We start from the raw sequence: 23,682 nt of genomic DNA, 5'->3' as shown, positions 1-23,682 counted from the left end.
GTGGGTAAATTCCTTAGTCTTTCTGAGCCCCAGTTTCCCCTTTTTTTTTTTTTTTTTTTTTGCAGTACGCGGGCCTCTCACTGTTGTGGCCTCTACCATTGCTAAGCACAGGCTCCGGATGCGCAGGCTCAGTGGCCATGGCTCATGGGCCTGGCCGCTCCGCGGCATGTGGGATCTTCCCGGACCGGGGCACGAACCCTTGTCACCTGCATTGGCAGGCAGACTCTCAACCACTGCACCACCAGGGAAGCCCTCCCCATTTTTAAAATGGCAACAATAGCAGAAACCTCTCAAAGAGGTGTTGTGAGGGATAAATGATATAGTATCTATAAAGTTTCTTACATTTATATTAAGGACTTAGTAAGCAATAAATGGTAGTTATTAATATTATTAGTAATAAATAATATATGTCAGTAGTGATGGGGTTCTCTTACTGTAGTTTAATTTTACTCTATCAGTGAGTGGAAAGAGTTTTATTTACCAAATTTATTGTCTAAATAAGATTATGAGTATATTTTTTATTCAGGAGCACCTACTGGTTTTTTTTTATTTTTTATTGCACCTACTGTTTTTAATACTTTGTATCTAAGTGCTTAATTATAAATTGGAAGATTAGCCTGGTGCTTTGAGAGCTAATTGCAAATTAAGTTACTAGGGGAAGAGTAGCTTTCAAATTTTTTTGAAGCCTCCATCCATCCATGATAAGAAATACATTTGCATTGAACCCGTTCCACACACACACACACACACACACACACACACGAAACAAAACTTTTGTGAAATGATACTTATCCTTACTACATGTGATACACTTTTGTATTTCCTAGTCTGTTCTTTTCTCAGTCACTAAAACACACTGTTGGTTGTAATGTATTAAAATGATTTCATGACCTATGGGTTACAACCAGTGATTTAAAAAACACTGACATACAGAAAGAGAAAGACAAATATCATATGATACCACTTAATATGTGGAATCTAAAATATGGCACAAATGAACCTATCTACAAAACAGAAACTCACAGAAATAGAGAACAGACTTGTGGTTGCCGGCTGGGGGGGCAGTGGGGGAGGGAAGGACTGGGAGTTTGGGATTAGCAGATGTAAACTATTATATATAGGATGGGTAAACAAGGTCCTACTGTATAGCACAGGGAACTATATTCAGTATCCTGTGATAAACCATAATGGAAAAGAATAGGAAAAAAGAATGTGTATAACTGAGTCACTTTGCTGTATAGCAGAGATGGACACAACATTGTAAATCAACTATGCTTCAGTTAAAAAAATAAAAAATAAAAAACACATAGAGTAATAACTTTGAGGTATGAAATTGAACTGATCTGAATCAATTCCCAGGTACTGGCAGTGTAACTTTGGACAAATTAACTTCTCTAAGTTTCATTCCACTGTCTTTATAATGTGATATCTCATTCACTGGATTATTAAGGGGATTAAATGAGATAATACATGTTATTACTTTACAGGATAATTGGCATTCATTCATTGAACAACTGTTTTTGAATGCTAACTATGTGTCACCACTGTTGTTGGTATTGAAAGTAAAGTAGTAAGAAATCTTAAGCTTACATTCTAGGGCAGAGCGACAACCAACTTTTTTTTCTTATTTTTTATAACAGCCTTTGTTACCTCCTGGACCTTTAGAAATGACTTCTGAAAATCGAGATGATAACAGTGAACTATTTAAAGGATTTCTGCAGACTTGGGCAGAAGTGAGCAAGGTATCACTTGGGAGGGTAAGCCCAAGCTTTTAGAATCATCTGTTAAGCAAATTTTAGTACATATATTAACTTAGTGCTTTGGTTTCTCCCGTTGTTTCAGACAAGAAGTAAAAACACCGAGAAGGAGTTATCTAGCATTAAAAGGTGAGTTAAAATTCCTTGCCTTTGGTTTACATTTTCTGGGATCTTTATAACTTAAAGACTATACCATTACAGGAAATTTGAAAGAGGTGAGAAAAATTTTCCATCGTATTTCTACCCTAACAACTGTTGTTTTTGTATATTTCCTTTCGTGTATCACCATATGCAATACCACTAGGATATAAGCTTCATGAATGCATGGATTTTGTCTCAATAACCAGAAAAGTGCATTTCACATAGTATATATTCATTCAGTGTTTAATAAATGAGTGATATCACATACATTTTTACTTTTTTATGTTCTAATATATGTACAGTTTTGCATTATGCTTTTCTATTAACATTGTGGTTGCATGTTACTAGAGTCTTTAAATTTATTGAATAATTGCATAATATTTGATTTAGCAGATAGAATTTACTTAACCTCCTCTTACTCCCTTGGTATTTGAAATTGTTTTCTATTTAGTTTTGATTGTTTGTATGTGTGTTTGTTGAAATTTATATTGTGATAGTCGATTATTTCCTTAGGGTAGATTCCAGAAGTGAGATTAATGTGTCAAATATTATGGACATTTTCATGGCTTTTAGGAAATGCCGGATTGTTTTCCAAAATCTTTTTAAAAAATTTCTGAAAATCTTAAATGAATTTACTCTGCTGTTAGCAATATATATGAATGTATGTTTAACTATAGCCTCTTAGCTTTTATAAGTGAAAAATAGTACCCCATTGTTTAGTTTGATTTCCTTGGTTGCCAGGAAGTTGAATATTTTCCCACATTTACTAATTGTGATTTTACTTTTTCGAATCATCTTTTACTTGTCTTGACTACTGAGTTTGGTTTTACTTCTAAAATTTAACTTTTTAATCTTCTCAGCTACAAAGCCAATTTAAATGGCATGATCATTAGTGAAGATACTGTTTATAAAGTTACCAAAGGCCCAATATTCTCAATGGCTCTCCACCCATCAGAAATTAGAACTTTGGTGGCAGCTGGGGCCAGATCTGGACAAGTTGGGCTTTGGGATTTGGTAAGTTATTATTAATTGTTTTGAAGATATTAACATTTGAAGCAAATAGTCTGCGAAAGAATAGCCTAGAGCCATGTGTTTCTAGATGTCACTTGAGATTTATAGTTTTGTGCTTTGTGATTCCAAATTTTAGAAACCTAGAGGAATTTAAATTTGCTTTGTAGAACTTTAACATTTTTAGCTTGAATATCTTTAGTCATCTGGGCATAAATTCCTGCCAGGAAAGTTTATTACAACTTTAAATGTGTATATGAAAAGATCATACAAAGTTCTTAGGTTTCTAATTATGTTTAAAATATAGTTTCCAAGCTGGATCAAAATATCTTCCCAAGGATCTTCTTAGGATGATCCTAGTAATTTTTTTTTTAATTAATTTATTTTTTGTCTATTTATTTTTGGCTGCATTGGGTTTCATTGCTGCGTGTGGGCTTTCTCTAGTTGCAGGGAGCGGGGGCTACTCTTCATTGCGGTGCACGGGCTTCTCATGGTGGTGGCTTCTCTTGTTGCAGAGCATGGGCTCTAGGCACGCAGGCTCAGTAGTTGTGGCACATGGGCTCAGTAGTTGTGGCTCACGGGCTCTAGAGTGCAGGCTCAGTAGTTGTGGTGCATGGGCTTAGTTGCTCCGCGGCATGTGGGATCTTCCCGGACCAGGGCTCGAACCCGTGTCCCCTGCATTGGCAGGTGGATTCTTAACCACTGCACCACCAGGGAAGCCCCCTAGTCATTTTTTGATGAGTTAGAAACAGATATTAAATTTCATTCATTGTACATATAATAATGCATTGATTGCTTTCAGTGTTTACAGAATTGAAAAAAGCCGAGTTAATGTTCTCTGAACCTAGTTTTTAATTGGGGAAGTAGAACAGAGACCTGAAAAATGCCATAAGGACAATTAATGGAGATGGAGAAATCATGGTGACTTGCAGTGGTTTGGGGTTAATAAATAAAATGGATTTTGTAAGTGAGAAGAGAAGAAATGAAAACCAAATTCTCTCTTATTTTGGGAGCATAGGTTCTCCCTTATTTTGATAAAATGTGAGTGGGGGTAGGAGGTGAAAGGATTTGGTAAAGAAAACAGAAGCAGAGAAGTGGGAAGAGGACCAGAAATGGTATAAGGTTGTATAAGCTAAGAGATGAATTTCAAGCATCGGAGTTTGACAGGGCTTTTTTTTTTAGATGAGTTAAAAAGAATGGGAACAGAAAAAGGGCCATTAGTTTTGAAAATAAGGTATCATAAGTGAGCTGAGAGAATAGCTTCAACAATAAGGTAAGAAAGGAACACAGACTTTAGGAGATTAAAAAAAGTATGGGGTGGAAGAAGAAATGGAAGCAATGGATAGACTATTTGTTGAAGAACTTAGAAAAGGAAAAATAGAGAATTAGCATAGTCAAGTGAAGATCTTTTCAGGGTGTGTTGAAGATATGTAGGAAAGTCCCTTTGTCATGACTTTTCTGGTGACTCCAAAAATCTGTATTATTGGGTGTCTGTAGTCCAATATTTTTATCAACTTTCTAATTTTTCAGGACACCTGGCTATCTCATTAACAGACTGAGCGAGTCTAAAACCATTATCTTGGCTATCCTGTGCTCACTCCGAAACTCCCCTCGTTTTTTAAAAAAAAGTTTAGCGTTATTGAGGTATAATTAACATTTTATAAAATCTACACATTTAAAATGTACAGTTTAATGATTTTTAATAAGTTTATTGAGTTGTGTAAATATCACCATAATTCAGTTTTAGAACATTTTCATCATTCCTATAAGATTCCTTGTGTCTACTTACATTTAATCCCTGTTTCTACCCTTATCGCCAGGCAAATCTCCACAAATTTGCACTTTTTGGACATTTCATATAAATAGAATCATAAAATATGTGGTCTTTTATATTGGCATTTTTCTTTTAGCATAATTTTTTTTTAATTAATTAATTTATTTATTTTGGCTGCATTGGGTCTTAGTTGAAGCATGTGGGGTCTTTGTTGAGGCATGCGGGATCTTTTGTTGAGGCGTGCAGGATCTTTCATTGAGGCATGGGCTTTTTGTTGTGGCACGCAGGCTTCTCTCTAGTTGTGGCATGTGGGTTTTTCGCTAGTTGTGGTGTGCAGGCTCCAGGGCTCGTGGGCTCTGTAGTTGTGGCACGTGGACTTAGTTGCCCCACAGCATGTGGGATCTTAGTTCCCCAACCAGAGATTGAACCTGTGTCCCCTGCATTGGGAGGTGGATTCTTTACCACCAGACCACCAGGGAAGTCCCTCTTTTAGCATAGTTTTAAGGTTTATCTGTTTTATAGCATCTATCAGCACCTCATTCTTTTTTAATTGCTGAATAGTATTCCATTGTTTGATTTTACCACATTTTGTTTATCCATTCATCATTTGATAGACATTTGGGTTGTTTCCACTTCTTGGCTATTCTGAATAATTCTACTATAAACATTTGTGTACACATTTTTGTGTAGGTCTGTGTTTTCATTTCTCTTGGGTAGGTATCTGGGAGTAGAATTGCTAGGTCATATGGTAACTGGTTAACATTTGAGGAACTGTCACCCTGCTTTCCAAGGTGGCTGCATCATTTTCTATTCCTACCAGCAATGTATGAGGGTTCAAATTTTTCTACATGCTCACCAACATTTATTATTATCTGTCTTTTTGATTATAGCCTTTCAAGTGGGTGGTATCTTCCTAGTGAAGTTGTATCTCCATGTGGTTTTGATTTGCATTTCTTTAATGACTAATGATGTTGAGAATCTTTTCCTGCCATTTGGATATCTTTGGTGAAATGTCTATTCAAATCTTTTGTCAATTTTTTATTGGGTTGTTTGTCTTCTTGTTGAGTTGTAAGAGTTCTTTGTATATTCTAGATACACATCCTTATCAGATATGTGATTTGCAAATATTTCTTCTTTTCATCTTCTTAATGCTATCTTTTGAAGTGCAAATTTTTGAATTTTGGTGATGTCCGATTCATCAAACTTTTAATGGACTGTGTTTTTGGTGTCATATCTAAGAAATCTTTTGTGTAGCCCAAAGTCTTAAAGATTTTCTCCTATGTTTTTTTGTAAAAATTTTATAGTTTCAGCTTTCACATTTAGTTCACTGATCCATCTTGAATTGTTTTTTTTGAATTATTTTTGTATATGCTGTAAGGTAAGGGCCCAAGTTCATCTTTTTTGTATGTGTATATCCAGTTGTCCCAGCACTATTTGTTGAAAAGCCTTTTACCTCATTGTATTGTCTTGGCAGTCCCTCAGTTTTCCTCTTAACCTTCTGTCAGATTCCTAGTCTCACCTAGGATCAAAAGATGAGCTGTCATTTATTCGGTCACCCCACCCATTCATTCATTCCACACTTATTGAGTATTTTGTGCTAAGTACTCTTTTTTTAAACAAATTTATTTCTATATTTATTTCTTGGCTGTGTTAGGTCTTTATTTTTTGGCTGTATCAGGTCAAGCCTGCGTGTGGGCTTTCTCTAGTTGCGGCGAGCAGGGGCTACTATTTGTTGGGGTGCACGGGCTTCTCATTGCGGTGGCTTCTCTTGTTGTGGAGTACGGGCTCTAGGTGTGTAGTCTTCAGTAGTTGTGGCACGCAGGCTCAGTAGTTGTGGCTCACAGGCTCTAGAGCACAGGCTCAGTAGTTGTGGTACATGGGCTTAGTTGCTCTGCAGCATGTGGGATCTTCCCAGACCAGGGCTCAAACCCGTGTCCCCTGCATTGGCAGACGGATTCTTAACCACTGAGCCACCAGGGAAGTCCCCTAAGTACTATTCTAATGACTCCCCATCCATATTTGTGAGGAAGGATTGTCTCTGTCCTTATGGAGTTTAGAATTTAGTGGCAAAAGCAGCATGAATGAAATAATTACATGTTTGATAAGTGGAGTGAATTATATACTGTGATTAATGGAGTGGAGGAAAAGTAGTGTTATAAAAACACATAACAGGGGAACTGGCCTGATTTTGAGGATCAGGGAAGGCTTCCCTGAGGAAGTGAGAATTGAGTTGAGATTTGAAAGCTAAGTAGGAGTAAGCCAAGCAAAGAAAGGGAAAAGAGCATTTCACACAAGAGGAACAGCATGTCAAGGACCTTAGGCAGGAGGATGCCGGCTTGATACATTTAAGGACCTGAAGAATGCCTCTGAAAGAATGCCTCTGTGGCTAGAGCATAAACAGCAGAGGCATAAACGGAAGGGATGAGTGGAATAGGGGGAAGCTGTACAGGTGGGTAGAGGTCAGATGTATAGCTTTATACATAAAGCCTCTGTAACAACTTCCTGCAAAACAGACATTGAATACTATTTTCATTTTTCACCTTTTCTCACAAAAGCAAAAATCTTCTTTGGATTCCCTTCAGTTAGCAAAAATAGGTACTAATATAGGTGTTTTGTAAGAGCAAAGTGGCATAAAGCGAACTTTTGAAAAGTGGGGGATATGTGTATTTATTTTTAAATTAATTAAAATAGAAAATTCAGTTCTTCAGTTACACCAGGCACATTTCAAGTGCTTAATAGCCACACACGACTAGTGGATACCATATTGGACAGTGCATACATAAAACATTTTTGTCATCTCAGAAAGTTCTTTTGGACAGTGCTGCTGTGGAGCAAGTTAATATCAACATTAATTTGGTAAAATAAGACTCAAAGATAAGGTGATAAAACAACAGAATGAAATGAAAAAGGAGACTGTAGAACTAAGGAAACAAATTGAAGATCAGTAAAACTAATAAGTTAGACAAAAGGAACAGAATAGACATGGCTGAAAATGAAATTATAGATATTAAAGGAAATATCTGAGGTAATCTCAAACACAGATGAAAAAAGTTTTATGAGAAAAGCCAATAGAAAAGGAAAGCCAGGACTTCCCTGGTGGCGCAGTGGTTAAGAATCCGCCCCTCAATGCAGGGGACACGGGTTCAATCCCTGGTCCAGGAAGATCCCACATGCCATGGAGCAATGAAGCCTGTGTGCCACAACTACTGAGCCTGCACTCTAGAGCCCATGAGCCACAACTACTGAAGCCCATGTGCCTAGAGCCTGTGCTCTGCAACAAGAGAAGCCACTGCAATGAGAAGCCCGCGCACCACAATGAAGAGTAGCCCCCACTTGCCACGACTAGAGAAAGCTCGTGTGCAGTAGCAAGACCCAAGGCAGCCAAAGATAGATAGATAGATAAATAAATTCATTTAAAAAAAAAAGGAAAGGAAAGCCAGTCACAGATGACCCAACAAATGTAACAGAAAATATATTCAAATAGAATTTTCTGCAAAGACAGAATTGGATTGGCAGATTTGAGTGTGTATGCCATGTTCTAGGAAGATTTGGACTTAAAGGATAAAGAATTCTTTAGGCAGGAAAAACAAATTATATTCAAGGGGAAAAGCCAGGTTTGCCTCAGTTTTCTACAGCAACATTTCATGTAATGTCTACAAAGTTCTGAGAGAAGGAAGTGTGGCCTGGAATACATACCCAGCCCAAGATATTATTCTAATGTAAAGACAGCAGGTAGGTCTTTTCACATCTGAAAAAACTCAAGAAACTGAAGACCTATGAGTTTATTTGGAAAAAACTGCTTGATAGCAAATCTTGGCCAGTTGAAAGTAAATCAAAATTAAGGATTCAGGAATGGAGAAGCTTGACAGAAAAATTGATGATGAGTATTGAATCCATTTAAATACAGAACTGGGACTTCCCTGGTCCAGTGGTAAAGAATCTGCCTTCCAATGCAGGGGACGTGGGTTCAATCCCTGGTTGGGGAACTAAGATCCCACATGCTGTGGGGCAACTAAGCCCGCGGGCCTCAACTAGAGAGCCCGTGTGCCGCAAACTACGGAGCCCACGCACCACAACTAGAGAGAGAGAACCCGCACGCCACAACTAGAGAGAAACCCGCGTGCCACAATGAAGAGCCTGTGTGCTGCAATGAAAAATCCCACGTGCTGCAATCAAGATCCCATGTGCCGCAACTCTGACCTGACGCAGCCAAAAATAAATGAAATAAATAAATATTTAAATACAGAACTAATATTAAACAGCCATATGAATTATGGTTACAGAACTGGATATGAATGTTGTTAACCTGGAAAAAACAAAAATAACAAAATATAGAGATGGAGAAAGGGGAGATTGAAGGAGGCGTGAGAATAATGTTCTCAGTCAATAGAAATTGTCTAAAATTGAGACATACATAGTTAAATTAAAAAGCGTAATGACTAAAACTGCTTTATATTTTCTACTTTTTCCTTCTTAGGAGATAGCTCTTGTAAAGAAATACTCGAAGTTCAAAAATTCCTTCAGCTTGATTTTCTTTTATTATTTTAAAGTATAGTTAAAATTTTTTTTGTATTTATTTATGGCTGCATTGGGTCTTCGTTGGTGTGCGTGGGCTTTCTCTAGTTGTGGTGAGCGGGGACTACTCTTCATTGTGGTGTGTGGGCTTCTTATTGTGGTTGCTTCACTTGTTGCAGAGCATGGGCTCTAGGCATGCAGGCTTCAGTAGTTGTCGCACACAGGCTCAGTAGTTGTGGCTTGAGGGCTCTAGAGTGCAGGCTCAGTAGTTCTGGCACATGGGCTTAGTTGCTCCACAGCATGTGGGATCTTCCTGGACCAGGGCTTGAATCCGTGTCCCCTGCATTGGCAAGTGGATTCTTAACCACTGCACCACCAGGGAAGCCCCTAAAGTATAGTTAAATTTAATACTACTTAAAGTGGCCTTTTTTTTTTTTCTCTAAATTTCTTCTCTGTCCTTCTATCTGTATAAGTAAGTACATGTATAGACATCTTTAATGATCACTTAGTATTTTAATGATAATTTTGGTCAATTTTGGGTTTTGAATGATTTTTCAAAACTTTTGTCTTTGTATATTTCTTTGTATATTTGTTTGAGTTCCTTATAACAATGGAGAGTTTTGTTTTTCTAAAAAATATATGCTATAGACAAATATGCCAAAATGTTAACAGTGGTTAACTCTGGGTAGGAGGAGGAGTTTGTGTGATTGTAATTTTTTTCCTTCCTTCTCTTTTCATGTTTCTTTATTTTCTTTAAATTTTTTTTCTCTTTATTTAAAAACTTAAATAAAAAAGACGAAAACAAAAGTGTTTGAGTATTTCAGAGCCGACTAAGCTAGATTTAGAGATGAAAGTTGTTCTGGTTCATAATATGACATATGGCATAAGAATATAACATCAAAATCCAAAAAAATGATGATTTCGGAGCTGTTAATCCAGTTGTGGAAACGATAATCCTTAGAAGTAGTAATATCACTACTGAAATTCAAGTACCTGTATTTTTTAAAATAAATTTATTTATTTATTTATTTTTGGCTGTTATTTATTTATTTATATTTGGTTGGGTCTTCGTTGCTGTGCGTGGGCTTCTCGTTGAGGTGGCTCCTCTTGTTGTGTAGTATGGGCTCTAGGCTCGTGGACTTCAGTAGTTGTGGCATGTGGGCTTACTAGTTGTGCCTCGCAGGCTCAGTAGTTGTGGTTTGCAGGCTCTAGAGCGCAGGCTCAGTAGTTGTGGCGCATGAGCTTAGTTGCTCTGCGGCATGTGGAATCTTCTCAGACCAGGGCTCAAACCCATGTGCCCTGCATTGGCAGGTAGATTCTTAACCACTGCGCCACCAGGGAAGTCCCTCAAGCACATGCATTTTTCATGGGGCATTTAGGGGTTAAAATATTTTTAAAACTATCATTTTGTGCCAGGACCAAACACCTTATGAAAATTGAGCTGAGAATGACATACTCGTATAGAAGCACACTTAGCAAGCAAAGTGGGAGTGGTATTGATAGAAGTTTTGGTAGTCGCGAATTATCCTGCATGTGAAATAAAAGTAAATTTCACATTTCCTGAGAATTTTATGAACTGGAGTCATTATAAGCAGTAATTTTTTTCCCTCTGTATTATGAAAAACTAGTTGGCTAGTTGCAAAAAGCTGGAAACTATTAAAATAAATGTGACTTAATTTTGTTGGATTGAAAATTAGGAAAAAGTAACTTAGTGAGAGTCTAAAGTTTCTAGTTCTGACTTTCTGAGTGGGAAGGTGGGTACAATTATAGACTAAGACTGAATATAATACAAACAAATAGTTTAATGACATAATGATGTAGAAAATATTACTGCTTTTCACCAGTTTTTGTCTCTCTCCCCGCCCCCCAACTCTATTCCAGACTCACCAACCTAAAGAAGATGGAGTTCATATTTTTCAACCCCATAGTCAACCAGTTAGCTGTCTTTACTTCTCGCCTGCCAATCCAGCTCACCTGCTGTCACTGAGCTATGATGGCACATTACGCTGTGGGGATTTTTCCAGAGCTGTTTTTGAGGAGGTAAATGTTAACATGTTTGCATATGGACCTCAGGTGATATTCTGGATTCCTTATGAAATGCCACATGAATGATTATATTATACCATCAAACTGGGTGAGATGGTGTAGAATAGGGACTTTAGAACTACACTGCCTAAATTCAAATCCCATCTGTTACTATTTGTGTGAACTTCGTAAGTTGCATAACCTCTTTGTGCTTCAATTTCCTTAGTTTTGAAATGGAATGGTAATAGTATCTACCTTATAGGATTGTCATGAGGATTAAATGAGTTAATGTAGATAAAGCATTTACTTAAAACAGAGCCTGTTACATAGTAAGTTTTTGCTCTTATTTTTTATTTTTGCAGAAAGCTTTTAAATAAAATAACTTATTCTCTTTTAAGGCTTAAAACTTGTCCTCTTTTATTCAGGAAAAAATATTGGAATATTATTATACTTTTGTTCATTATTTCTAGCCTTGGCAGATATGAATTTTGTGGGGATGAATCTTAGATATGACAACAAAGACTAGAGAAATTCATCACATAACAGTTCTATAATACATTGTCCAAAACTTTTGGCCAGTAATATAACACAGAAACTATAAAATTTGGTTTTTTGTCTTCTAGCTAAGATTTATCATCTCTTATATGCCATGTATAGCTGATGGTAGAGAGATTAGCTCAGCTGTTTTTATCTGGTGAAGTTAGAATGAAAAACTGCCATTCGATGTCATATAATTGTACTCTGGCAAGAAATGGACACCTAAGCGGGTTCATTCAGAACATCTTAGGCCAGGTTTATTCATAACCACCTATTGAGGATAAGGTCTTTTCCTGGGCTAGTCTAACCCCTGCAAGGTAAGATTAAGTTGAAGTTTAAGAATAGTTGAAAGATGTTGGTCTCATACTCGTGACCGTCCATCCTCCCAGAGATAGCCTACCAAGTTAACCAGACTACTTACCCCTTGGAGGTTTTCAAATTGGTTTGATCTCTGGTTGGGTAGGCCAGAAGCTTCCAAAGGCCTGAGGAATCCTCACAATATTGGATCCCAGTGATTACATTTTGGTTTACTACTTAAATATCTACTACTTAATGTTACAACAAACATATTTCAAGTGAGCTTTCAGATTTGCTTAACCATATCAGATTTCCTCATTAAGAGAATTCCTACAAATCAAACTCTTTTTTTATATGGATTTTAATCTTTGTGAAATTTAGGATGGTTTAGATGTAGGTTTTCATTCTTTAGCTTATTTTGAATGGGACTTTTAAAGTTTTTAGAGGTCCTCCGTATAAGAGCATTTTATATGTGATAGACAATGAAGAAAACGGTATCATCACTGATTATGGCTTAACATCATAAATACTAATTGATGATCTAATTTTATGCCTTAATTTTTTTATGTAAGCCAGTACTCAAAGTTAACGCATTCTGTCTTTGTAATTATTTTAATATTCTATGTATAGATGATTCATAATTACTTATAAAAGAGTTTTTAACTAATTATTTTAATAGCTATAGTATAATACGTAACTGCTTTTGTTCTTCACTGAACTCCTAAAATGATCTTTCTTACAGTTGGGAAGGCTTTTTCTCTCTTCTTGAGAGCTAATAGTTTTTGAGTTTTCTTTTAAAAATGAGGATGTTTAATTTCTTTTAAGTCTGTTTTTAACCATATGAAAAAAAGACTTTTCAAGACTGTTAATGTGTTGCTGGTCAGACTTGATTTCCTAATTACTGACAATTAGAAGAAACAGTTTCTTTTTTTACTGGTGTCTTTGCTTTTTTTTCTTTTAATTTCTATTTTTACCTTTTTAAAAATAGGTTTTTAAGAGCAACATTGATATTTAAAATCCTTATTGGAAATGGATGGATTAAATGAAATAATTTTTGTGAAAAGTCCTCTTTAAACTGTTTAATGGTAGCAATTTGGTTATTAATGCATACCATACAGTTATGTATGCAAGTCACATTCTGTTTTGTATTTGTTTATATTCTTACAGGAAGGTTAGAGTTTGAAATTTGAAGGTACATCTATGTTTTATCAGCCACTTAATAATAACTGATTGTACTTATTTATTTATTTATTTATTTTGCGGTACGTGGGCCTCTCACTGTTGTGGCCTCTCCTGTTGCGGAGCACAGGCTCCGGACGCGCAGGCTCAGCGGCCATGGCTCACAGGCCCAGCTGCTCCGCGGCATGTGGGATCTTCCCAGACTGGGGCACGAACCCGTGTCCCCTGCATCGGCAGGCAGACTCCCAACCACTGCGCCACCAGGGAAGCCCTGTACTTATTTTTTAATACAACTTTGTTGAGATATATAATTCACATACCATTCGAAAGTGTAAAATCCAGTGGTTTTTAGTGTATTTATAGGGTTGTGAAACTATCACCACAATCTAATTTTAGAATACTTATCACCTCCAAAAGAAACCCCTTGCTTATCAAGTACTCCCGATTTCCCCTTTCGCCCTAGAAAACCACTAATCTACTTTCTGTCTCTACATATTTGCCTGTTCTGGACATTTCATATAAAAGGAATCATAGAGTTTATAGTCTTTTGTGACTGGCTTCTATACTTATCGAAATGTTTTCAAGGTTCATGCATGTTGTAGAATGTGTCAGTACTTCATTCTTTAGTGGCTGAATAGTATTCCCTTGTGTGGCTGTACCACATCTTACACATCCATTCATTAGTTGATGAACAATTGGGTTGTTTCCATTTTTAACTATTACGAATAATGCCATTATGAACATTCATACACAAGTTTTGTGTGCTTTCATTTCACTTGGGTATATACCTAGGAGTGTAATTGCTGGGTCATATGGTAACTCTATGTTTAACATTCTGATGAACTGCCAAGCTGTTTCCCAAACTGCCTTCACTGTTGTACATACTCATCAGCAATATGTGAGGGTTCCCATTTCTCCACATCTTTTCCAACGCTTGTTGTTGTTGGTGAGTATAGCCAACCTTGTGGGTATGAAGTGGTATCTCATTGTGGTTTTGATTTGCGTTTCCATAATGATTAATGATGCTGAGCATGTTCATCTGCTTATTGGCCATTTGTAATTATTTAGAGAAATTTGGATCTTTTGCCTATTTTTTAATTGGGTTATCTGTGTTTTCAGTATTGAGTTGTAAGAGTTATCCACTTATTTATTTTTTTAAAAGTCAGGTTTATTGAGGTATACAGTACATATTGTAAAATGTACCTTTGTTAGGTGTGCAGTTTTATAAGTTTTGGCAAATTGTATATACCTGTTTAACCACCACTGCAATCAAGACATAAAAAATTTCCATCACCTGGAAAAATTACCTCATGACCCTTTGTAGTCAGTCCTCTCACCCTTCCTGAAGCCTCTGGCAACCACTGATGTGATTACTGTCCCTATAATTTTGCCTGTTCTAGAATGTCAAGTAAATGGAATCAAATGGTGTGTAGCTTTTTGTGTCTGGCTTTATTTACCTAGCATAATGTTTTTAAGATTCATCCATGATATTGCATGTATCAGTAATTTGCTTCTGATACTACTGATTGAACAATTACCTTGTGTTAGGTACTAACCTGAGTGTGCTTTGTATATATTATTAAGCCTAATAACACCCTATGAAATAGGTAATGTTCTCCCCATTTAACAGTTGAAAAAACTGAGGTAAAGAGGTTTATTAGCTTGCTGAAGGACATAAAAGGCAGAACTAGAATTTGCACTTGAGTCTCTCTGACTCCAAATCCCCTGCACTTAACCATTTTAATATAATGACTGAATACTTCAAGTTTCATTTGTGTATATTGGGCTTTTTTTGGTATAGGGGTTGGGATACCTTTGGTGTATTAATTTGTTAATCTCAGTTTATAGTAATACTTGTTATTAAAACTAAAAGTCAGTAGCAATTCATGATTAAGTGAAAAGAATTGTGGTAATTCTCTCTTACTTGAGTACTGACACATTCTACAACATTTATTTTTTATTCCTTATATGTGTGAGCCCTAAGCCCAAAGTAATAACATTGTGGATTGTAAGTGATTAAAAAGTTATAACAATAATACATGCTCATGATAAAATATTTACAGTAGGGGACTTCTTTGGTGATCCAGTGATTAAGAATCCACTTTCCAATGCAGGGGACACAGGTTTGATCCCTGGTCGGGCAACTAAGATCCCACACGCCGCAGGGCAACTAAAGCTGCACGCTGCAACTAGAGAGAAGCCCGCAACGAAGACCCAGTGCAACCAAAAAACCCCCACAAACTTACAGTAAATAGGGTGTGCAAACTAAATTTGCCCTTTCCCCATTCCCACTCTCCCGAAGTAACCTTTGTATTTTTTGTGTATGCCTCCAGAAAGTACACATATACTTACAAGCATATAGATACAGATTTTTTTCTTTGTGCTAATGGGTTCACACTATATACATAGTTTTTTGCAACTTGCTTTTTTAATTTACTAGTATATCTTCGACAGTTAATAGCACAAATCTACCTCATTCTTTTTTAGCATTGCATGGTATTTCAAAGTAGAGATGTACCATCATGATTTAACCAGATCTTTTTTGGTGGACGTTTAGGTTGCTTTTTATTGCTGTTATAAGCAGTCTGGCAGCAAGCATCCTTATATATATCTTAGTGAAATTACAGGGTCAAAGGGTATGTATAAGCATTAAATATTTTGATAGATGTGTCCTGATTGCTGTAAAAATTTTGTATCTATTTACACTTCCACCAAGAGTAGGTGAGCATTCAAGCCATATACCTTGGACTTAGTTGGCAAAGTTACTTGGTATATTAAGGTATTTCAACTGGGTAAGATTCAGATTCAGTCCATTTCCTAGTAAGTTTCACAGGGTAGATCTGCATCTGAGGTTTATTGGATTTAAGAGATTTGGGATGTAGCCCTGACATGGGTGGATGGGCTGTTTGATTGCAGTCTCACAGCTGATCAGTGCCTTAGTTTCCATCTAAGGGGATTACCATTTTGCCCTATGCTTCTTGTGGAGATCATGGGAGGATAAATGAGGTTATTTGGGTTAAGTGTTTTGTTACTCTTTTAACAAAGAATTTATGCATTGGCTTTCTTTAAAAGAAGAGTGTTACATAAGTTGATTGTTACTTATATCCTTAGGTATATAGAGATGAAAGAAGTAGCTTTTCCTCCTTTGACTTCTTGGCAGAAGACGCCTCCACTTTAATAGTAGGTCACTGGGATGGAAGTATGTCACTAGTGGATAGGCGGACGCCTGGAACTTCTTGTGAGAAACTTATCAATTCTTCTTTGAGCAAAATAAGAACTGTACATGTCCACCCAGTGCATAGACAGTATTTTATCACTGCGGGATTAAGGTATGTCCTTCATGAAATTTTATGATTTAGGCCTTTTAATGTTAGGAGTAATGTTTTAGTTTGGTGGTCAAAGACTTCTGACTTTTTTTGTAATACCCACAGACCAAATAATTTTCCTTTCTACACTGATTGAGCATTTTTGTTTTTTTTTTAACGTGATTATTTTTAAAATGAGAGATTCTTTTGGATTTAATAAATAGCGCAAGTGTTGAAAAGATATACATTTTTGTTTTCCTTGGCCTCATGCGTTTACTTCTAGTCTTTTGAGAAGAACGTACGTAAAAAATATAAAAGTTCCATGTGACCTATAACTTCTTGGTCTGTGTTAACTTTTTTCTTGGATAGATTAGAAAACCAGCTAGAATCTTGTCTCTCTGTACCCACCTGGTTACATATATATGCTATAATTTTGAAATTTTTCTTATTTCTTACTCTATACCAGTGTTTTTTAAATTAATATAGAAGATTAGAGGGTTCTGTCTTAACTGTTCTTCAATGTAGTGAGTATTTGAGTGTCTAATTTATGTTCAGTGCTATTGTAGAGTCTTACTATGTGTACTGTGACAACACTGAGAATTATTCCTCCTGTTACAGGGATATTCATATTTATGATGCAAGGTTCCTGAATCGCAGTAGAATCAAGCCTTTGATTTCTTTGACTGAACACACAAAGAGCATCGCTTCTGCCTATTTTTCACCTCTTACTGGTAACAGAGTAGTAACCACATGTGCTGATTGTAAGCTGAGGTAAATTGGGAAGACAGAAATACTTGTTAAGGAATCTAGAGTCTGTAGTTACTGTGTTAAACAGTAGCTTTGTTGACTATTGCTCCTTATTAAATCACTAGTGTTATTGTTTCATAGTCATGTCTAGGTTCCCAAAGATCAATGACCTGTACTTAATGGCTTTTCAGCAGTTTTGGGATCTGTAGATTTCCTTGAGATTGGCAGGGAAGGTCTGTAGCTACCCTGGAGAGTGATGTCAGTCTTTGCTTTTAGCACTGAAATCAGATGAAATCAGGCTTGTGATATCTTGGAAGGGAGATAATTTTAGCATAGGGAGAAGCTCTTACTTTGGAGATAGTGGGGTCTACCCCACAAGTGAAGTGCTGAATCGAAGTTGCAGAGCTCCAGGCCATGGGCAGGCAGAAAAGGTAGCAAAAATTGGGCTTTTATACAAACTACTGGATAAAATTTTATGGTTTTAGCTTTGATACCTTTCTATAGCTACTTCCTAAAAAAGGATTTTAAAATGTAATATAAACCAATTGAACAAAAATAGAAAATAATGCCAATTAAAAAAGATGTTGAGAATGTTAATGCAATCACAAAGGAAATGATTTTGTTCTCTTCTAAAATCCCTGATTTTGCTTAACATTGCAAGCAATTCTCTGTTTATGAGAGTTTTACCTTAAGTGATTTTGGAATTCGTTCATTATTCATTCAACAAGTATCTGTTAAATGTATGCTGTGGGCCAGGCTCTAGAAAGGCACCTAATTTCTGTTTAGACCCATCTATTGGGAAGAACATGGTTTATAGTGTGTGACAGGTACCCAGTTAATTTCTAGTAAAGTGTGTAAGTATTACCAGGTAATACATTAAGAGATTTAGTCACCAGACAGTGGCAGCTCAGTGTCCCCTTTCCACCCATGTAGTTTTCTTTGTGTTAAGGGCTACTTATTTGTCCCATTCCTGTTCATTTGCACTGCAGAGTTTACTCTTGTTACATTAGCCATTAGTGATTTGGCTTTCTAGTAATCTAATTAGTTAATAAGCTCTAGTGCCAAGAAATTTCAGTGGAATAGCTAGGCACAAGGAGAAGGGGGAGGTGGTGATGATTCGGTTAGTTTCTGTCTGCCAGGGTACCTAGTGGAGGCTTCTGGATACCTCCAGTTGCCCCACAAGAACTCCTCCCCTTGGTCACTGGACAGTCTCAGTCTCGCCAGAATCTGGAAGTGACACTATCATGCCCTCAACTGATGAGTCTCCCTTGATACATGCATACACTTTTAGGTTATTTTTGCATTTTCAGACTACATCCCTTATGTATGACTTATATTACTGTGAATCTGAATATAGAGTCTAGATTATCACTTTAGAATGTACATTTAAGTTTGGAGTAATAATGTCTAAGTAAGTAATTTCCACACTAAACTATAAGCACTGAATTTTATAATATTCTTTGTAACTTTTGTAAATATATTAGCTGAGATTTGTTAGAGCCTGATCCTATATATTTTAAGATAACAATCATATTTCATATCATGAACCAGTGAAGAGCTTGTTAAATATACTGATAATATTTCAGAAAATTATTAAGAAACAATAAAGAGTGTGCTCCTTTATTCTTGCTCTTTATTTTGTAGAATCTTTGACAGCAGCTGTATATCCTCAAAGATTCCTCTTCTCACCACCATCAGGTAGGTTTCCATGTGCCAAATAAAGTAGACCCTGGATTACTATGAGGTCTTTGTTGGAGTGCATACATTGGACATCTGATTGTCAAGGAGATGTAATAGGTCTGATTTTGTATTACATTGTTCCAGTGTTCCAGGTTGCTAGTTCCTATCCTATACAGGAGGGTTCTTGCCTCCAGGTTTCCTGTTTCTGTAAAGAGGTTCAATCTCTTTTAGTCAGTAGCTGTTCTCTGCCTCTGGGTGGTTATTTTTGGTTAAGGTGAGTGACTTTATTCCAACCTGAATTACTCATGTTATCCTATTGAGACTTACTTGCTGGTGAGGCTAGCTGAAGCTCTGTTTATTTGCACCTGTTTGTTCTGGGCTTGGAGGGCCTCTCCACCTTCCCACTTACTTTGTTTGGTTACCCTTTTTTTGCACCTGCTACTTTTAATGTATGTATTTTACATCAAACTTTATGCAATGCCTTCTTCCTAGACATACCTCTTTATTAGTATTTATGAAGTTGGGGACAGGGTGTGCAATGTATGTTGATTGTTGCTTCATGAGTTTTATAGTCTATAGAGGCTATATTTAAGCATGTTTGTTTTCTTTTTCACAGAATTTCCCTCTTCATTTCCTTTTTCAAACTTTATTAATTCCAGTTTGTTGGTTTCTAATGCATATTAAAATTATCTAGTGTGATGATTCACAGGTCAGTAGAGATAGGGTCACTGAGTGGCAGAGGGCAATGTGGTTCTCCATTGTTCATACTTCTTTAGTAAGAAAGGGTTGCTAATGGTGTTACAATATAGAGAATAAAAAGGCAGTGCTTTGCTTTTTGCTTTGGAGATCAGTAAAGAGCCCCAAATATATTAAAAAATTTTTTTTTACTTTATTTTTAGTTGTGGTTATAAACACATAAATTAACCATCTTAACTGTTTATATGTATACAGTTCAATAGTGTTAGGTATATTCACGTTGTTGTGCAGCAGACTTCTAGAATTTTTTTATCTTGCAAAACTGAAACTGCCCATTAAATATTAATTCCTCTTTCCCCCTTTTCCCAGACCTTGGCAACCATCTTTCTACTTTCCATTTCTATGATTTTGACTATTATAGATACTTCATATGAGTGAAATCATACAGTATTTGTCATTTTGTGACTGGTTCATTTCACTTAGCATAATGTCCTCGATGTTCATCCATATTCTAGCATGTGACAAGATCTCCTCCTGTTTAATTTAATTTTTTAAAATTAATTTGTTTTTTCCCATATTTGCCCCTAGGTTCTTCATGACCATTTCTTTTTTTTTCTTATATTCCATATATATGTGTTAGCATACGGTATTTGTTTTTCTTTTTCTGACTTACTTTACTCTGTAGGACAGACTCTAGGTATGGGAATAAATACGCAGACCTACTAGAGAATGAACTTGAGGATATGGGGAGGGGGAAGGGTAAGCTGTGACAAAGTGAGAGAGTGGCATGGACATATATACACTACCAAACGTAAAATAGATAGCTAGTGGGAAGCAGCCGCATAGCACAGGGAGATCAGTTCGGTGCTTTGTGACCACCTAGAGGGTTGGGATAGGGAGGGTGGGAGGGAGGGAGACGGAAGAGATACGGGAACATATGTATATGTATAACTGATTCACTTTGTTATAAAGCAGAAACTAACACACCATTGTAAAGCAATTGTACTCCAGTAAAGATGTTAAAAAAATTAATTTATTTTTGGCTGCATTGGGTCTTCATTGCTGCGCACGGGCTTTCTCTAGTTGCGGCGAGTTGGGGCTACTCTTCATTGCAGTGCGCAGGCTTCTCATTGCAGTGGCTTCTCTTGTTGCAGAGCATGGGTTCTAGGCGCACGGGCTTCAGTAGTTGTGTTACATGGGCTCAGTAGTTGTGGCTTGAGGGCTCTACAGCCCGGGCTCAGTGGTTGTGGCACATGGGCTTAGTTGCTTCGCGGCATGTGGGATCTTCCTGGACCAGGGATTGAACCCATGTCCCCTACATTGGCAGGCGGATTCTAAACCACTGTGCCACCAGGGAAGTCCCTTCCTCTTTTAAAGGCTGCATAATATTCCACTGTCTGTATGTGCCACATTTTCTTTATCCATTCACCTGTTGATGGACATTTTGATTGTTTCTACCTCTTGGCTATTGTGAATAATGCAGTGAACAAAATGGGTGTAAAGATATCTCTTTAAGATCCTGCTTTGAATTCTTTTGGATATATACCCAGAAGGGGGATTTTGATGGATCATCTGATAATTCTATTTTTAATTTTTTGAGGAATCTTTGTACTGTTTTTCCATAGCAGCCAAACCATTTTACATTCCAGTAGTGCACCAGGGTTCTAATTTCTCTTTATATTCATCAACACTTATTGTCTGTTCTTTTGTTAGTGATTATCCTAAGGAGGTAATATCTCATTGTCTGTTCTTTTGTTAGTGATTATCCTAAGGAGGTAATATCTCATTGTGGTTTTGATTGCATTTCTCTAATGATTAGTGATGTTAAACATCTCTTCATTTGCTTGTTGGCCATTTGTGTATCTTCGTTGGAGAACTGTCTATTCAAGTCTTTTGCCCGTTTTTGAATTGCATAGTTTTTGTTGTTGTTGAGTTATAGGAATTCCTTACATATTCTGCATATTAACCCCTTATCAAATATATGATTCGTGAATACTTTCTACCATTTTGTGGGTTGCCTTTTCACTCTGTTGATTGTTTCCTTTGATGCACAGAGTTTTTAAGTTTGATGTAGATTTGTCTGTTTTTGCTTTTGTTGCCTGTGCTTTTGGTGCCATATTGAAGAAATCATTGCTAAATCCAGTGTCCTGAAACTTTCCCCCTATGTTTTCTTCTCTGTTTTATTAATAGTTTCAAGTCTTATGTTTAGGTCTTTAATCCACTTTGAGTTAATTTTTGTATATAATATAAGATTATTGTCCAACTTTATTCTTTTGAATGTGGATATCCAGTTCTCCCAGCACCATTTGTTGAAGAAACTGTCCTTTTCCCATTTTGTGGTCTTGGCACCCTTGTTGAATATCACTTGACCATGTACATGTACATTTATGGGATCTATTCTGTTCTACTGGTCTATAGTGTCTGTCTTTATACAGGTACCACACTGTCATGATTACTGTTGCTTTGTAGTATGTTTTGAAATCTGGAAATATGAGGCCCCCAACTTGGTTCTTTTTTTTAAATTATTTTTGGCTGCATTGGGTCTCTGTTGCTGTGCGTGGGCTTTTCTCTAGTTGCGGCGAGCAGGGGCTACTCTTCATTGTGGTGTGCGGGCTTCTCATTGCAGTGACTTCTCTTTGTTGCGAAGCATGGGCTCTATGTGCACGGGCTTCAGTAGTTGCGGCATGCGGGCTCAGTAGTTGTGGCTTGTGGGCTCTAGAGCACAGGCTCAGTAGTTGTGGCGCATGGGCTTAGTTGCTCTGCGGCATGTGGGATCTTCCTGGACCAGGGCTTGAACGCGTGTCCCCTGCGTTGGCAGGTGGATTCTTAAGCACTGCACCACCAGGGAAGTCCTGTTCTTCTTTTTAAAGATTATTTTGACTGTTTGTAGTTCCTTGAGTTTCCATATCAATTTTAGGATTTTTTTTCTATCTCTGTAAAACATGCCATTGGGATTTTCATAAGGATTGCATTGATTGAATTCTATAGATCGCTTTGGGTAGTATAGACATTTTAACAATATTAAGTCTTCCAGTCCACAACCACAATGTCTTTCCATTTATTTGTGTCTTCTTTGGTTTGTTTTAGTAATGTTTTGTAGTTTTCAGTATACAAATCTTTCACGTCTTTGGTTAAATTTATTCCTAAATATTTTATTCTTTTTTATGCTATTGTGAATGGGATTGTTTTCTTAATTTCCTTTCTGGATTGGTTATTCTTAGTGTGTAGAAATGCAACTGATTTTTGTGTGTTGATTTTTGTATCCTGTAAATTTGCTGAAATTGTTTAAATAGTTTTTTTGTGTGTTTGTGGAGTCTTTAGTCCTACCCAGTTTTCTAGTCCTACCAAATTTACAATACTATGTTGAATAAACATGGCAAGAGTAGGCATCCTTGCCTTTTACCACATCTTACAGGAAAAGCTTTCAGTTTTTCATCATTGAGTATTATGTTAGCTGTGGGCCTTTCATATATGGCCTTTATTATGTTGAGATAGTTTTTGTCTCTTCCTAGTTTGTTGAGTGTTTATCATGAAAGGGTATTGAATTTTGTCAAATGATTTTTCTGTACTGGTTGAGAGGATCTTATGATTTTTTTCCTTCATTCTGTTAATGTGGTATATTACATTAACTGAGTTTTATATGTTGAACCATCCTTGCATCCCAGGTATAGATTCAACTTGGTCATGGTGTATAATCCTCTTAATGTGCTGTTGAATTTGGTTTGCTGGTATTTTGTTGTGAATTTTTGCATCAATATTCATTAGGAATATTAGTCTGTAGGCTTTTTTTTTTTTCTTGTAGGTTCCTTGTCTGGCTTTGGTATCAGGGTAGTGTTGGCCTCACAGAATGAATTGGGAAGTGTTCCTTCCTCTTCAATTTTTTGGAAGAGTTTGAGGAGCACTGGTGTTAATTCTTCTTTAAATGTTAGGTAGAAATCTCCAGTGAAGCCATCTGGTCCTTGGATTTTTTTTTATTTTTTTATTTTTTTTTGCGGTACGTGGGCCTTTCACTGTTGTGGAC

The 23,682-nt window shown here is 36.7% G+C and overlaps 1 protein-coding gene across 13 annotated transcripts in view; it reads left to right on the top strand.

Moving 5' to 3' along the window:
* WDR76 (WD repeat domain 76) overlaps positions 1-23,682 on the top strand; it is a 79,641-nt gene that overhangs the window by 35,486 nt on the left and 20,473 nt on the right. For all 13 annotated transcript variants that reach the window (XM_089907308.1, XM_089907307.1, XM_089907305.1 and 10 more), the window contains 7 exons: positions 1,641-1,742; positions 1,843-1,886; positions 2,759-2,912; positions 11,077-11,235; positions 16,345-16,562; positions 17,157-17,309; positions 18,930-18,983. In XM_089907308.1, the coding sequence (XP_089763434.1) occupies positions 1,641-1,742; positions 1,843-1,886; positions 2,759-2,912; positions 11,077-11,235; positions 16,345-16,562; positions 17,157-17,309; positions 18,930-18,983 (884 nt within the window). The remainder of the gene's footprint in view (positions 1-1,640; positions 1,743-1,842; positions 1,887-2,758; positions 2,913-11,076; positions 11,236-16,344; positions 16,563-17,156; positions 17,310-18,929; positions 18,984-23,682) is intronic.

Source organism: Delphinapterus leucas, chromosome 2, assembly GCF_059928025.1.
Source record: "Delphinapterus leucas isolate spDelLeu-1000000601 "Yukka" chromosome 2, BTC_Dleu_Yukka2, whole genome shotgun sequence".
NCBI classification, from domain to species: Eukaryota; Metazoa; Chordata; class Mammalia; order Artiodactyla; family Monodontidae; genus Delphinapterus; species Delphinapterus leucas.
This window is presented reverse-complemented; position numbering and strand designations above follow the sequence as displayed.